The sequence below is a fragment of the Rutilus rutilus genome (genome assembly GCF_951802725.1).
Source record: "Rutilus rutilus genome assembly, chromosome: 1".
Taxonomy (NCBI): domain Eukaryota; kingdom Metazoa; phylum Chordata; class Actinopteri; order Cypriniformes; family Leuciscidae; genus Rutilus; species Rutilus rutilus.
This window is the reverse complement of record NC_140209.1, coordinates 21757813-21775705: the sequence shown is the minus strand read 5'-3', so window position 1 is coordinate 21775705 and position 17893 is coordinate 21757813. Positions and strand designations below refer to the sequence as shown.

General features: G+C 38.1%; 1 protein-coding gene across 1 annotated transcript; it reads left to right on the top strand.

Annotated features, from left to right (window-relative positions):
• Positions 1-10077: 10077 nt before the first annotated feature.
• On the top strand, positions 10078-14608 carry LOC311299480 (zinc-alpha-2-glycoprotein-like). Its single transcript, XM_084423062.1, has 6 exons — positions 10078-10294; positions 11924-12190; positions 12294-12581; positions 13573-13857; positions 14006-14071; positions 14171-14608. The coding sequence occupies exons 1-6, from the start codon at positions 10231-10233 to the stop codon at positions 14260-14262; spliced, it is 1062 nt and encodes a 353-aa protein (XP_084279188.1). The 5' UTR covers positions 10078-10230; the 3' UTR covers positions 14263-14608.
• The last annotated feature ends 3285 nt before the right edge of the window (positions 14609-17893 follow it).

Genomic DNA, 17893 nt, shown 5'->3' with positions numbered 1-17893 from the left:
TCTTTCAAGTAATAAAGTATTCTCTTAAGTTTATAATCTGCCATTGAAAGTACATACGGGTGAGGGGTTCGAATGCCGGTCACCATGTTGCCCCTCCATCTTGAAACTACATTAGCCAAAGAGGGACATGCCTGTAAATTCAAGCTTCGCCTTTTGCGTTTTTCACTCAGTGACACCGTGACGAATGCGGGGGGGAGATTACTCGCGAGCTCTCGAGTGCCGGCAGATTTGAAAGATAGTGTGTGTGTGTGTGTGTGTGTGTGTGTGTGTGTATGTGTGTGTGTGTGTGTGTGTGTGCGTACTCACATTTGAAAGAGAGAATTAAAACGTCAATGCGACAGACAAATCAGCAAGACCATAGTCAATATTGGAGTAACTTTTCCCAGATGGAAAGAGCTCATGAGGAGAAGATTTTAAAACGGACGCCGAGGTTGCCTGCTTTCTTCTCGACAGGTAATTCAGCCTGTTGTAATTCATTTGTGTAAATTCGAAGTTTTATAGTTGCTTGTCTAACCATAGCATGGTTGTGCATAACGCCAGAACGACCTCTGGTATAACTTGCGTTACTTTTCCTCGCGTCAATGGTGAAAAAGTATTGTTTACCTTGTAACATAAATCTGTGCTGCGACGGATCACAGGTGATGAATAGCCTAGTTTTAAAGGCGCAATTTTTTAAGCTATATAAAAAAAAGGACACTGTAAATTTTAGTTATTTTTAATTGCTTTTACTTTGTACACATTGTAACGTTAGCCTAATCTGATTATGCTGGGATAGCCGATTCCAAGGGTGACGTTTACCTCCTGACACCTGTCCTGTAGTTTTATTCATTTTAGACGTATTGTTTATTATTGTCATGGACGAAGTGATAACTGGAAGCCATGTTAATCTTGGAATAATGCGGCCACCGTAGGAGTTAAAACGCCCTCGGAATTGAGAGGAACAGAAACTAATATTCACTGGGTAGTCATATACAATTTCACCGCTAGATGGGGGTAAAAATCACACAGTGTAGCTTTAAATTCTTTGTAAAATGTATGTTTTTATTATTATTATTTTTTTTTTATTCAGTTAAGTTTCAGACATGCACAAAGTATTTGCAGTTTAGTAAATGGAAAGAAAGGCTCAGTCTGTCATTGTCCAAGTACTCTTTTGTGCAGAGGTGGGTAATCCAGGGCCAAAGAGTAAAAGTCCTTGCCATATGTTTATTCCACCCATGAACTCAGTCATCTGATTTCACTAATTAGTTCTCTCTCCTGCTGAATTAGCAAATCCAGGAGATTGGAATAAAATACTGAGGAGGACTTTTACTTTCTGAACCTGGACTTCACACCTCTGCATAGCAATGCCACATGTCAGCCAAGAGTTGAGAAATAAACCAGAACTGGACCTTATCATAGCCAAAATAATCTGTATTAAATATGGAGTAATTTCAGACACAGCCTCAGATGAAATCAACTGAAGAGAAAAGAAGACATTAAATCTGTGAAGATCTCAGCAGAGGAGGATTAAACAACTCCACAAACAGCATTACCAGCTTCACTTATTACTAACCAGACTGACTTTATTTCTGTCAGACGTCTACAGAAGTTTTATTGAGAATTAACAGAGGTTTAACTCTAATGTGTTTCATTTGAAATCACCATAACAGTGATTAGTGTTTCCATTAGTTGGGTTCTTAACTCTTATTATACCTTTTGTCTTTTTTGGCTGCTATGACAGTGTGTTTGTTAAACACATTTGCAGCAGCAAAGAAAGCTAAAGTGAAATGAGATCAGGTGATGATGGTTTCCTGTTGATGGATTTATAATCATCATGAAATAGACAGATTCACTGATGTCTTTTGAAACTAACAATTATGTTATCACATTAATATTTTTTCACAACACAAACCCTGTGTTACTGCAGCATGAGATCCAGCAATATTATAACAGTAAGTTAGAAGACTTTAACAGACATGTGCACAAAAAGTCAGTTTATTATAACACACACAGACATCAACAATCAGCGTATGAATCTCAACAATGGTGACAATCAAAAGTACTTTGCTGCAATGCATGCTGGGTACCAGCATAGTACAAAACTCCCAGCATGCATTGCAACATGAATAAATTATGCAGCTGAATTGTCCTATAATTTTGTTTGATTCTAAATATTTGCTTTTATTTTTTGCTGTTGGTTTTGTTGTGAATTAGTAGCTTTTCAGTGATGTTCTGGATTTATCTGTTTATCTAAATATTTGTGATTGTCACCATTGTTGAGATTCATACGCTGATTGTTGATATCTGTGTGTGTCAGCAAAAGCTCATTTTTAAATTTCATTTTTGTTAAAAGATTTAAACTGATTGTTATATTTCTGGATCTCATGCTGCAGTAACACAGGGTTTGTGACGTGAAAATATTAATGGAACAATATATTTGTTAGATTATAAAAACCTCAGTGAATCAGTTTATTTCAGGATGATTATATAACCATCAACAGGTGACCATCATCACCTGATCTCATTTCACTTTAACTTTCTTTGCAGCTGCAAATGTGTTTAACAAACACACTGTCACAACGGCCAAAGAAGACAAAAGATATAATCAGAGTTAAAAGCCCAACTAATGGAAACACTAATCACTGATATGGTGATTTTAAATGAAACACATTAGAGTTAAACCTCTGTTAATTCTCAATAAAACTTGTGTAGACGTCTGACAGAAATAAAGTCAGTCTGGTTAGTAATAAGTGAAGCTGGTAATGCTGTTTGTGGAGTTGTTTAATCCTCCTCTGCTGAGATCTTCACAGATTTAATGTCTTCTTTTATCTTCAGTTGATTTCATCTGAGGCTGTGTCTGAAATTACTCCATATTTAATATACACAGATTATTTTGGCTACAATAAGGTCCAGTTTTGGTTTATTTCTTTACTCTTGGCTGACATGTAGTCAGAGGTGTAAAGTCCAGGTTCAGAAAGTAAAAGTCCTCCTCAGTATTTTATTCCAATCACCTGGATTTGCTAATTCAGCAGGAGAGAGAACTAATTAGTGAAATCAGATGACTGAGTTTATGGGTGGAATAAACATACGGCAGGACTTTTACTCTTTGGCCCCTGGATTACCCACCTCTGGTGAAGCTGCAGTTTCTGTTTCACTTGAAAAGATCTGTAATTTATTTGCATCCTTTGCTTCTTTCAAACTAATCCATGCTTGTTAGGCTATTTTTTACAACAGTTTCTTGGCTGTCTTTTGTTAGCATTGAGGAAAAGACTGATAACAGTTATCTGACCTGAAAAGCTCCTCAGAGTAAAACAGTCTAGCCACGGACCGCCCACAGTCAAAGGTGTGGCTGTGTGAGACTCAAGAGTGTCCGCAGTCCATCATGTGCATGCCCACTAAGCAAAATGTCAACATTTTTGGCACAAAAGTCGTACATTGAAAAGACGTCCACTGAGGAGCCAGAATAAAGGTTTTTATGACGTCTTTTTTTGACGTGTTCTGCACGTTCATGGAACCTTCGTACAAGGTTAAAAACTAGTTCAAATGCGGCCATTCTGGACATTTAGTTACTGTTTCTGGACCAAATAAACACACTCAGGATGCCTCAGAGAAACCAGATCTGAAGGAAAGACTTTTCTGGCTCAGACACTTGTGCTGCCTTAATCACAGACATAAAATACAGATACTTTGACTATTTCTGTCAGACATCTAAAGAAGATCTTAGTGAGAATTAACAGATGTTTAGATGTTGATATTTGTTTCATTTGACATCACCATTGTGGTGATCAGTCTTTGCTTTAGTTGGGGTCTTGGTCCCCTTTTTGTGATGCTCGAGAGAAACCAGGGAGACTATCTCACATATTTCATTGTTTTAAAGGGATGTCTGTGGATGAAGAGTCAATCATTTCAGAAGACAAAAGCACGAGTTCTCACCACAATGATTATGGAAAACCAAGAGAGAGACAAAAAAGGAGAAGTGAAGAAGGAAGTCCCTTTTGTAAGTTTTCAGACTTTCTCTTTTAAGATTATGATTCATTAACCATAGTTTCAACAAAATACATTTGAGAAAGTCGTTAAACAACATGTCAAACAGGTTTTAAAATTTGCTTTGACATTTGCTTTGACTCTCAGAGATAACTGATACTAGACCTCATTACATTTTTAAATTGTGCCTAATGCAGTGCGATTTAAGTATAATAAAATAGAACACTTACGGATCGAAAATATATTTCCATATATTTATGATCAATATATTATATGGTGTAAATATACTGAAAAATATATGAAATAATATATTTTAGTAATGTGTTATATAATATGTTGAATAATACATAAGGAATTGCTGCTTTTCATATACTGATGAGTATTATACCATGGTGGCTCCCAGAATGCATTGCTGCATGAAGCATGTCAACATTGTTGAGATTCATATGCTGATTCTTGATGACTGTGTGTGTGACTAAATATGATAGTAGTTTTTAAATGCTTAGTTCACAGCGTGTTTAAATAAAGTATCTGATTACCATAACAGCACTGAGCATCTTGTTATAATATCAGCGTTATTTAAAATGCATTTAACGGCTTAATACATTTTTGTCCAGTAATAAATGTTGGGATTAAATCTGTACCTCATTGTGCTGAAGAGTAGAGCCTGTGCTTCAGTCCAGGAGAAGACAAAGACACATTAATGATATGCTTCATGTTGCTATATTTAAAAGACAGAAATCTATTGCAGTGATGTCTGTTAACTTCTTTAAATTTATGTTTTTTTATTTATCCAGTTTTCAAATATATGGAAATATATTTTGGTTCCGTAAGGGAATACATGTGTAATTTGTCTGAGCAGTACTTGTTGAACTTTTAAGTTGCAGGCTCTGTCAAGGAAGGTTACCAACAGTGTTCCACAAAAACCTGCATTGTGGGGAAAAAAAAAAGAAAAAAGATTTGTTTCAAAAGTTTAAGTTTAAACCAAAGTGCCATCTTTAATATATATTATTAAAGCAGCCATGTGACTTAGGGACTAAGGGACTATTAAGAGAGGAATAGGGAACTGTTGTTAACACTTTGGACGGAAAGAGGAACAGAAAACTAAAGTAGAAGAAAACGGAACAAGGACCGCAGCCTTCCCAACTTTATACTTGTGATTTAGGAATAGCAGTACCCAGATGGCAACATTGTTTTGGGCCAGATCCGGCCCACATCTGGTACTTGTGGAAAGATGATCTGGCATGCAGCGTGGTGGAATGATGGCACTTGGGCAGACCGCTCCTGTTTGCCAGATCTGGGCCACAAGCAAGCCATAGCAATGCCACATGTCAGCCAAGAGCAAAGAAATAAACCAGAACTGGACCTTATCTGAGCCACAAAGTCTGTGAATATTAAATATAGAGTCATCTCATCCTTAATAAGCCTGTTAACAAGCAGAATAACTGAAGGAAAGAAGAAAACAGAAAAAGAGATGAGCAGAAACACAAGAACTACAATTGACTTCAGCCACAGCCTCAGATGAAATAAACTGAAGAGAAAAGAAGACATTAAATCTGTGAAGATCTCAGCAGAGGAGGATTAAACAGAGGTTTAACTCTCACACCATGTCCTAACTACACGTGACGCGATAAAATTCCAGCGACAGGCAGTGTGTCTGTCCACACTAGACGCGACGCGGCGCGACTATGAGTCGCCACAACGGCAATCAAAAATCACAGCCAATCAGAACGGCGTGTGGGCGGAGTCTCGCGGCACTAGAGAGTAAACTTGACGGCACTCGCAAGAAAATGGATAAGTAGCTAGGCTACATAATCAAATTCACAAATATTACACCATTTAAAAAATACATAGGCCACTGAGTTACTAAAACAATCTTTGTTAAATAATACACTTGTTTGTTCACAGTTTTAACGTTCTTGTTTCCATTTGTTTAATTTTAAGATCTGAGGTGAATTATCCATTGTTGCTTTTACAGCTACAAAGCTGGAGCACTAAATGATATTCAAAGTCACATTACACGCTTTTAACATTAAATAAAGCACATAAACAGCACCTGAGATGATCATTGCCACACTTTGTGTTTGTTGTTCCAGTGCGACGTCGCAGAAAAATAGAAACCGTTTCTGTGGATCCCCGTCTGAGGATGTTGATGATTATTATTATTTAATTAACTGCTTTAAATGGCTTTTTGGTCACTTTTAGAAAGAAAATGTGAAGAAAATTTGAACAGGGTGAACAGGCTGTGCAATTAGGCCTGCAAATCCACGTTGACTGACAGGGAACACATGGTATTATTTAATTTGGATCGAATGAAATGCCTGAACACATTTTAGGATCCTACACCTTCCACAGATGATATACAATTTAATCCCACCGGTCACAATAGTGACCGTAAAAAAATATTTCATTTCTAAGGCTATAAAAATGTTACTGAATGATCTATCAATGCATTTCCAGCAGATATTGAAATAATAAAGGGTCTCAATGAAATATGTGCAGTGTTGCATGTTTACTGTAAATTGTCACATGACCAGAGCTGTTTACTTCCTGTTTGCGCCAAGAGAAGAGGATGGCAGCAAGAAAGCTCCCAAAGAATATGTTAGTAAAGTATGTTAACATAAAGATAGGACATAGATTTTTGGTACACATCATGTTTAAGGTGTCTAGTATTGATATATGCATTTGCAATTACTCAACTTTGTTTAATGTGGTCATAGAACTCACAAACATGTCACCGGCAATAATAGTGACCGGTGGGATAACCCATTGCATCTACATGCTAATACACATAGGCTAACTGAGCATCTAATACACATAGGCCCCCCCCCCATGCTGTGAACATTCATTATAGCCTAAATGAAAACACAAAAGGGTGTATATGAAGAGCATTTATTTAAAGGCTTATTTGCATATTTTCTGTTCATTTATCATTGCTTGTCTTTACATTTACATTTTATTTTCATTCCACACGTTCTTTTCATTTCATATTGCTTTTCTTTTACAGTTTTTCTTTTTATTTTACATAACTTTTCTTTACTCTTTTAGTGAGTTATTGTACAAATTTGTTGCAGACTTTGCATTCGCTGTATTTACATGAGGGTTTTGTTTTTTTGGCAGGAGTGCCCAATTCTGTCTTTTTTTCTTCTTTTTTTAACGAACTTTATTATGAACAATGCACAGGACAATAAGTACAGAGAACACTACAAATACTGTGCGTGCCTTCCGTCTCTGTAGTAGCGTCCATCATCCGTCTCTGTTTTTTTTTTCTGTTTTTTCCCACGTTGTCACCATAGACTGTAAGGGTTGTCACTCATCATCTGACCTCACACACTAACCTCGCGACAACTGCCACCTACAGTACCTGTAGGCTACTGCAGGTGGCAGTTATCGCGAGGCTACTGACAGACTCAGATTAGGAATGTTTTTTTTTTGTTTTTTTTTTTACTCCGCCCGGGCCCGGGGTAGCCTATTATTATTTTTTAATAACGCAGGTTAAAAACGGGAGATTTACGGGAAAATACTAATACGGGAGGACGGCGGGAAAGAAGGGTAAAATACGGGACTTTCCCAGCCAAAAAAATACTTGACAGGTATGCTTTCTGCTGCTACCTAACTTTCTACCTAATTTTACACAAAGACACACACACAGAACACACACACACACACACACACACACACACACACACACACACACACACACACACACACACACACACACACACACACACACACACACACACACACAAACACACACACAGAAACACACACACACAAACACACACACACAAACACACACACAAACACACTGCACAGGTCAAATAGACCTATATTCAGTCTGTCCAATGGTTGATACACAAACACACACACACACACACACACCAGAAACACACACACAAAAACACTGCACAGGTCAAATAGACCTATATTCAGTCTGTCCAATGGTTGACACACACACACACACACACACACACACACACACACACACACACACATACACTCAGAAACACATACACAAAAACACTGCACAGGTCAAATAGACCTATATTCAATCTGTCCAGTGGTTGATACAACACAGTATCCCACCGGTCACAATTGTGACCGATCATAAAACACACTTTTTCACACACTTTTCCATGAAAATTTCTAAAAATTATGATGGATTGTTTCAAAGGGATACTAATGACACATGACTTGGATATTTTTGTGTCTGGGAAAAATTTGGGATTAAATGGGTTGAAGTTTTTCTCAACTGTTTACACAAAAATACTGGTACTTGAAACACAATGACCACAACATGTAACTCATTCACCAACCGCTTGAACCAATTCTGCTAAACTACAAGCACAATTCCTGCTTTACACTCAAATTGCAGTTCTAAAACACACTTTTTTCAAAACACTACACACAATTCTCTGCTTTTGGCACAATTTTCATGCAGAAAATCTCTTGTTTTCACAAGGAACACACTGCCATTCAGATATGCACACTGACTCATTACATGGGCAAACACGGGTTTTTCACACAGTTTTACAATTAGCAATCAGAGCTTTAGCATAAAAGGGCAACAGGTGAGCTCTTCAATGGAGCAATGGGTGCCACTTTGTTTTTTGTTTTTTTTACTGTAACTGTATACAGTCAATTCTTCTGTTGTTTTGTATGTAGACCACTGTATGTACAACTTTGTGTTGGTTGGGATGTACACTGTGTACAATGTTTTTGTGGGAAAAATGAAATGTATTTGTTACCGTGTATTTGTGTGTTCTGAGTATAAAAACAATATTCTCAAATATTTTACAACACACTTATGTATGTACTGTCTGTAGTAAGTGTAACACTGAACCAAAAAAAAGGCCTAAGTCATTATGATGAATGGAGAAGAAGTGTTTTCCATTCATCATAGTGTTTTACACTGAGCACATCAGTGTTCAACTGGTTCTTATAAATGTCTATTCATGTGATGGTTTGTGTGTGTCATTTGAAAACAAAATACCATTTTGAGAAGAAATAACATTGTTTTGAATGTAAAGTTTCATTTTGCAGGAGAATTGAGGGGTTTTGTCCATTGTGTGTGTTTTTTGATTTGTGTGTAGAGTTCTGAGAATATGAGGCATGCTTTCAGAAAATGTGTGTAAACAATCGAGAAAAACTGTAATAAAAATGTATATTTAGACCACTTAACATAGTAATTTATATCAGGAAATGAGGAGACTACACAACTTTTGTCTTCCTGGTCACATGGTTTAGGGTGTGGCCAAATATTTCATCAGTCCAGACCAAGCGTGCAGCACAAGTCCTGAAAAGTGAAGCCAAAGCGTCTCGATCGCCCCTGGCCGGGTCACCTGGGTGATGCTGAAAGACCCGAAACACCCAATGACCTCAGGAACATCACTGAAGATATATACCAGCACATCCTAGGATGTATCTTTGACGCAAATAAGAACTTATCAAGGCACATTAGGATGAGGTGTTTTTAAAAAAAAAAAAAAAAAATTAAAATATATTTAGCTGTTTATTTTCTAAGTGAAGTTAAGCCACTCTATAAAGAATAACATACAAATCAGATGTAAAGTTATACATTAACTCTTTATATTTCCTAAAAGTGAAACTGATTTCGGTAAATATATGTCAGTTGCCCACACATGTGGTTAAAAAAAAAAAACATATATATGTGGGGGGGACAGTGTACCACATCCTGTCTGTCAGTAGCCTAACACAAATCACTTTGGTGTTGCTGCATTGCTGCAAATCTTGATGCAAGTACTTCAGCTCACACATACACACTGGGTACTGTTGTTTGATAAAACTTTGATAAACTTGCTTTTTATTGTGATTTTTTTTGTGTGTGTTTTGTCAAGTTTTGTTTGATTAAATACCAAGCACACATAAAAAAAAAAAAATGATGTAACCAACAGATGTGCAAATTAGTACAAAACTGTTGGAGTAGAAAAGCCACGCAGACAACCTTTCTTTATTGCAGTAAACAACTGCAGTGTGAAGTTTTTTTTTTTTTTTTTTATCTGTCCTGTGATATTTGAGTGTACTTTCACACAGTTGCAAACCTCAGTCTGTTTTTTTCTCACTGGCTGTGGTCTTTATTTTTCACCACAAGATTTACACTTCAGTGTGCATGTTTCTCTCAGACCAGATTTCAGGAAATGCGCTTCTCGCTCAAACACATTTCAAATAGGCTATACTGTATTTCCGGGTATCTATAACCATGAAATAGTAAACGTAAGGCTTTCAGTCATAATCACGAGGGTCACGATGAAGATCTTTGCTCTGCTTTGTGTCTTTCTTCTTTATGGGACTTTGCCTTCAATTCAAGCAGGTAATTATTATTATTATTATTATTATTATTATTATTAACTTGTACGTTTCGACCATCAGTGTCTTCATTAGGCACAAACTTTGTGAAATAGAATACAAATCTTTATTGGTGTAACAGTTTCCTCTCAAAATATTTTCTATGCCTTCTTTATGCCAATGTATTGTAAGGCACTAACAATATGAACCGTATGTCTGAAGTGTGAGGCTACACTCAAAAAAAAAAAAAAAAAAAAAAAAATCTTGGTTGTTTCAACTCAACTTTGGGTAAAATATGGACCAAACCAAACATTGGTTTATTTATTTTTTTAATTACATTTTTATATTTGGGTAGAAACAACACTTCAGTGTTAAAGTGTATCGGACTGTGATCATCTCCCGTCCTGATTTTACTGTGAATGTGAAATGATCTTGAAGTTTTAAGCGAGACCACATGGACACGGATAAGAGAAATCACATGTGTAGAAGAACAAGTGATGAAGCCACGTATCAAAATATTAGGACCAGTGTGTGGATGACTAAAAGCCTTACACTCATATGTAAAAGCACTGGACACAGTTTCCACACCCCGACAGAGGGAAGAGTCGGAATATACCCAATTTAACAAGGAGGCAAGCCGATTTTGACATTTAAAAACCAATCGAGGACCTTCTTTAAATATACTAAATTTTTGGATATCTATGTTAATGCCATAAGACTCTGCAAAACTCCACACCCAATGCCGAATCCTTAACAATGCAAACAGGACCATTACATGATTGTTTTTATTATTAACCTTGTATTTTGAGATGTATCTCCAAATTTCTTTTTAACATAATTTAACATAATTTCTCTGTGATAACCACGATTCATAAATCTTAGAGTTAAACCATAGACCATTGCGAGTATGATTCTTCTGTGCCACAGACTGTCTAATAGGAAAACTCTTGATAAGAGCTTTAGGATGAAAACTCACCCCTCAAAGTTTACTCTCGGAAATACTTTTACATCAACAAAACTAATACTTGCTGTGTCACATTTCATAGTAAACTTTAGTAAACATAGTAAACATCATCAATGTACTGTTTATAAAGCACACTCTTGGAGAAAAGAAAGGATTCAATCCATTTAGAATAAAATAATTTTCAAAAACTCCCATATACAAGCAGGCATAATTCGGCGCCATTTTACATCCCATACTGTAGCTGTTCCTTTCACTATTAAGAAGAAATCATTCTGGAAACGAAAATAATTATTGGTCAGGACAATGCTTGTTAAATCCATTAGGTTTCGCATCAACCGTTCCATCGGTTCCATCGCCCATAAGCCATCCGTATAGGGGATATTTGTGGGTCTATATAAACTCTGAACATCAAACATGGCGAGAAGAACATCATCAACAGCATATAGTGATTCAATAAAGAATCTCTTAAGTCATGATAATGTAATATAAACCTTTCAGGATCAGTTGTCAGTAAAATGTACAGTTACACAAAAACTACCCAGCCCCTGGGTAAAAGTAATAAAAATGAATCACATAATTATCCAACAAGCTGAATCTAAAATAATAAAAATAATAATTTCATTACAATCATTTTTAAGAGTGCAGTTCCTTTATGCCTTGTTATGGGTATTTTATTCCTCTTCATTGTAGAGAAACACTCGCTGTATTACATTTACACTGGTTTGTCCAAACCTGTGGATCTGCCGGGCATCTATGAATTCAGTGCTATGGGTCTGCTAGACGACACACAGATCGACTATTACAATAGTGAAGAAAAGAGAAAGATTCCCACACAGCCCTGGATGAAAGAGAAAATGCAGGAGGATTACTGGGAAAAAGGCACTCAGTCCAGAAAGAGCAAAGAACAGTGGTTTAATGTCAATGTCAAGATTCTGATGGAACGACACAATCAATCAGGTGAGGAACATTCATGCTGTTTAACCTGCATATACCTAAATTAATTATTCATATTATTATTTTTTACTATTGTTGCAAACATTTTGCTTCATCTCCATTCCAGATCTTCATGTTCTTCAGTGGAGACACGGTTGTGAAGTTGAGCAGCAGGGAGATAGAGTGAAGTTTCTCAAAGGTGTTTCTGACTACGGCTATGATGGAGAGGACTTCCTGTATTTTGATATTAAAGAGTCTCAATGGGTCGCCCTAGTGGATGCAGCTCTACCAACCAAGAGAAAGTGGGACAATGTGCCGATCCTAAACCAATACACCAAAGGCTACCTGGAGAAAGAGTGTGTGGACTGGCTCAACAAATTAAGAGAATATGCAGACGAGAAGCTCAGAAACGGATGTGAGTTTGGGTGTGTTCACACTGTCAGTCCAAATCTGATTATCCGTGCATCCGAATGAACTCTGCATTGCGCTCTATGGAAATGACGTTGTGTTGGTGGGTATACGCAAAAAACAACAGCAACAGCAGCAACACAGAGGGGTTTGCAGTACAGATGTTGTCTTATTTAAAACATGACTCGATGTGAGCTGGCGTGCAGGACTACTGCGTCTTCTGAGGCAGCGGTAGAAGGAGGACAGACGCAAAACATATCACCGTTATATTATAATTTTCTGTGCGCCTGCACTTAAAGGTGCAGAGTGTAATTTTAGCGCCATCTAGTGGTGAGGTTGCGGATTGCAACCAACAGAAGTTACGGTGGCCGACAGGAAGTGATGTCGTCTGAGACAGCAGAAAGTAGCCAGTCCAGCAATGAGGTTTCTTTACAAAGATAACTAAGGAAATTAGGTTTACTTAATTATTCAGTAAAACGATATGTTATTGAGAATATTATTGTAACTTTATTCATCATTGTGTTTTTTTTTTTATTCGCTGAACAACATAGTAACGAAACACGTTTGTCCGTTTAGGGCTCCTGTAGAAACATGTCGATGTAAGGGGACCTGCGGTGTGTGTAGATAGAAATGGCTCATTCTAAGGTAATACAAACATAACGGTTCAAGGTCTTTATACACCACTGAAAACATAGTTATGTATATGATATTGCATTTGTCATCAGATCCTCCTTAATATTACACAATGAACTATTATAACTGCAACAGCCTTGTTTCTGCAGCAACTTTAAGCATGTTTCTTATAACAACGTCTGACGTTTTAATGTAATTTATTTTATTTTTGCCGTTCACACATGCCAAATGTGTTCGGATTCCAATCGGATATGCACAACAATCATATTTGAACTGACAGTCTGAATGATGCTGAGATTTGTTTATTATCTGCAGGTTTCATATAGAGATGAAACTGATTAATCCACTGATCCCTGTGTTTCCAGCTCCTCCAGATGTGCATTTGTTTGCAATAAGGTCTATCAGGGACAGATCCAAGCTGAAACTGACCTGTCTGGCCACCGGCTTCCACCCCAAAGACATGATGATGACCATTAGGCAATATCGCACATCTCTGCCTGAAGATCAGATTGAATCCACAGGAATCAGACCAAACCATGATGGATCCTATCAGCTGAGGAAGAGTGTGGAGATTGAGGAGGAAGAAACAGATCAATATGATTGTCTTGTGTCTCACAGTTCCCTCAAAGAACCAATTATCGAAAAACTAGGTAGGCAAACTGCATGCATTCAATTATTATATATACATTGCAATGCCTTTTTCAGATATTATTTAGAATTCAAATATTCAGATATTGTTTCAGCTTTATTCATGTCTGAGAATAGCACTGCACACTTCCTTTTATCATGGTTTTCTAGCTGCCGAATCACTGAATGCCTATACAGCGAATGCTGAAGAACCTTTGCCTGAGCAAGAGTCTGATGGTATGTCTTCACTACTTTTTTAAAAAGCTTTGTTATTTATCAGGCAAATTTCCATTAGATTGGCACTGTAGATTTGACGTTTCACTGTTTCTCCAACAGGACAAAGGAGTTCTGCTGAAACATCACACAGCAGCACAACTGTTTCCATGTTTTATCTCTCTCTCATGTTTCATTTGATCTGGGTATTTTGAAGCACTTTCCTCGATAAACTGACAAGATTTTCCAGACTCAAACTGAATGTTATGAATGAAATTTGGTCATAAAAATTTTTTTTATAAAACGGGTGAGTTTGTCTTTCTGACTTGCATAGAGACCCACAGTGTGTTTCCATTGTAAAATAGAATTTCCATCAATATTTTCAACAATAAATTAAGTACATGTTGCCAGACATTTATGCACAGTAACATATGAATAACTGTGTCTTGACAAACATTGCAAAATCAAAATTTGACATCTATATCCTTTTAAATTGAAGAAGATAATGTTTAGCAGGTTATATTCTATGAATAAGTCTAAATAAATACTTCTCTAACCTCATTTCTTATGAAATAATGATTAGACAACAGTACTTTTTTCTTCCATTGACATCATCCACAAATTGACTGCAGTGTATAATAACATTTGGTGGTGTAAGAGTGTTGTTTTGGAACATGTCTATTTTTAAGAAGTTATTATTGCGAAAAGCATATTTCACAAAAGCGGGTTTGGGTGAAGAGGAGGGAGATACAAACAATCCAGTCTCCTTTTGTTGAAGGGGAAATTAATAGACACGTCACACATAAGAATATTGGATGAAGTCCATTTGTATATACAAAAAGTAGGAAGTACAACTTAGTGTGAAACACACTAGAGAGTCGAGGTGAAATGTCTAACATCATAAGAGAACTTACAAAATGTCAGAACTGCTCACTTTCACTTTGAATCGTGTGCCGCTGTTTGTCTCCTGAAGGAGGCGCTGTGACTCCATCAGAAACGCCAGGAAAAAATGCCTTGTCAGATCCGCAGTGATGAAATGTTTTAGCTCAACAACATTAATCAGATGTTAACAATATTTTGTGTAAAGACGATATTTAAACCAACCGGCTGTATGAGACTCACTGTAAAAATAAAAAGTGCCTGGAGGAAGCGCCTGGGAGGCGTTCTTCACTTTGCCACACTGGCGGAACCGTCTGTAGATCCTCTAGGCCTCCAGGTGATTCAAAAGGGGCGGTTCTCTGAGGAACCACACAGGTTTTCCGAGAAACTCCATGATGACAACGATTGTAATGAATGATCTGATAGCCACACATTTTTGCAGGCTTAATATTTATGTAAGGAATAATTGACTCATGATACCATTGGTCACATGATACATTACATAATTTCCCTTCAATTTGATTGGTTCTTCATATGCAAACCCTTCTGTTACAAGAAGCAAACACTGTTTTCTTGATTACTTCATTGTTAATCACAAGTTTTTGAACCTAGATATCTATCTAGTTTCATTTCTCCTATTTGTTATTTTTATACTCACACACTCAAAGTCACGAGTTTTTGACCAAAGGGTTTGGAAACATTTATGATTCAAAAGCATATGAATGTTGCTCCTGCAAGAAAAATAATTGTTAGTTATGATTAATAACTAAAATGTATTAGTTTATTTAATAACTAATACATGTATTTATTTATTAGTTATTAGTTAAAAAATCCACCACAGAACTCACTCGTACGAATTCGTACAATTTTTGATATATCGTACATATTTTACGAGTTGTCCAATTCATATGAATTTGAATGACCTACCCCTGACCCCACCCCTGACCCCACCCCTAAACCCATCACTGGGGTTTGGACCACTGATCTATATAATGACTGGATAGCTCATGACGTTCTAAACTGCCACTAGGCAGTGAAGCCACCGGAAGTAGGGATGGGCGATATATCGCACGATATTGTTATGCGCATCTCATCAGTAAAGCCGGTTCCCTTGATTAGTAGTAAATCGCCATCACCTGCTTTCAGATGGAGCGGTGTTAAATTAACACTCCTGGGGCTGGGAGTGTATATGAGTCCACACTCAAGAGTGTTAAAGTTAATGAGATAATTAAGTGATTAATTAAGTGACTATTGAGCATTATTGAAAATACCTGATGTTAACAAGCAGAATCACTGAAGGAGAAAATCACAAATTGTAAGTTACCATTAAGGTGATGGGTGTTTGCTTTAGTTGGGCTCTAGACCATTATATGTTTACTTTAATTTTTACTGTTGTTTGTCTGCTGTTATTGACTTCTAACAGTTAAATGAACAAAGTATAGTGTGATCTGATAGTGTTGGTTATGTGTTGACATAATCATGCTGTGATCTGAAAAAGGAAACTTGTTGAGAAAGTTTGGTTTAACTTGTTAGCAGCAGTTTTGTGATTGTTCAGCCTATGATTATCAGTACTTTACTTATAATTCAAAATATTTAATAAACATTGTTCTGATCAATAGATGTTCAGATTACTTAATTTGAAACACAGACATTAATAATCAGCCTGTGAATCTCAACAATGGTGACAATAATAAAGCATGTTGCAGTGGCTGCCACCCATCAGAACTCATTAATGGCTCCCATCATGCATTGCGGTATGAATAAATTATGATCTGAATTGTCTTTGTAATTTCCATCCATCCATCCATCTTCTTCCGCTTATCCGGGGCCGGGTCGTCTAAGCAGAGATCCCCAGACTTCCCTCTCCCTAGACACTTCCTCCAGCTCTTCTGGGGGGACACCGAGGCGTTCCCAGGCCAGCCGGGAGACATAGTCTCTCCAGCGTGTCCTAGGTCTTCCCCGGGGTCTCCTCCCAGTGGGACGCGCCCGGAACACCTTCCCGGGAAGGCGTCCAGGAGGCATCCAGAACAGATGCCCGAGCCACCTCAGCTGACCCCTCTCGATGTGGAGGAGGAGCGGCTCTACTCTGAGCTCCTCCCGAGTGACCGAGCTTCTCACCCTATCTCTAAGGGATCGCCCAGCCACCCTGCGGAGAAAGCTCATTTCGGCCGCCTGTATCCGGTATCTTGTCCTTTCGGTCATGACCCAAAGCTCATGACCATAGGTGAGAGTAGGAACGTAGATTGACCGGTAAATCGAGAGCTTCGCCTTGCGGCTCAGCTCTTTCTTCACCACGACAGACCGGTACATCAACCGCATTACTGCAGAAGCTGCACCGATCCGTCGGTCAATCTCCCGTTCCATCCTTCCCTCACTCGTGAACAAAACCCCTAGATACTTATTCTCCTCCACTTGAGGCAGGAACTCTCCACCAACCTGAAGTGGGCAAGCCACCCTTTTCCGACTGAGGACCATGGCCTCGGATTTGGAGGTGCTGATTCTCATCCCAGCCGCTTCACACTCGGCTGCAAACCGTCCCAGTGCATGCTGAAGGTCCTGGCTTGATGAGGCCAACACGACAACATCATCCGCAAAGAGCAGAGACGAAATCTTGTTGTCACCAAACCTGACACCCTCCGGCCCCTGGCTGCGCCTAGAAATTCTGTCCATAAAAATCATGAACAGAACCGGTGACAAAGGGCAGCCCTGCCGGAGTCCAACACGCACCGGGAACAAGTCTGACTTACTGCTGGCAATACGAACCAAGCTCCTGCTTCGGTCGTACAGGGACCGGATAGCCCTTAGCAAAGGGCCCCGGACCCCATACTCCCGGAGCACCCTCCACAGACGAGGGACACAGTCGAATGCCTTCTCCAAATCCACAAAGCACATGTGGACTGGTTGGGCAAACTCCCATGAACCCTCCAGCACCCTGTAGAGGGTATAGAGCTGGTCCAGTGTTCCACG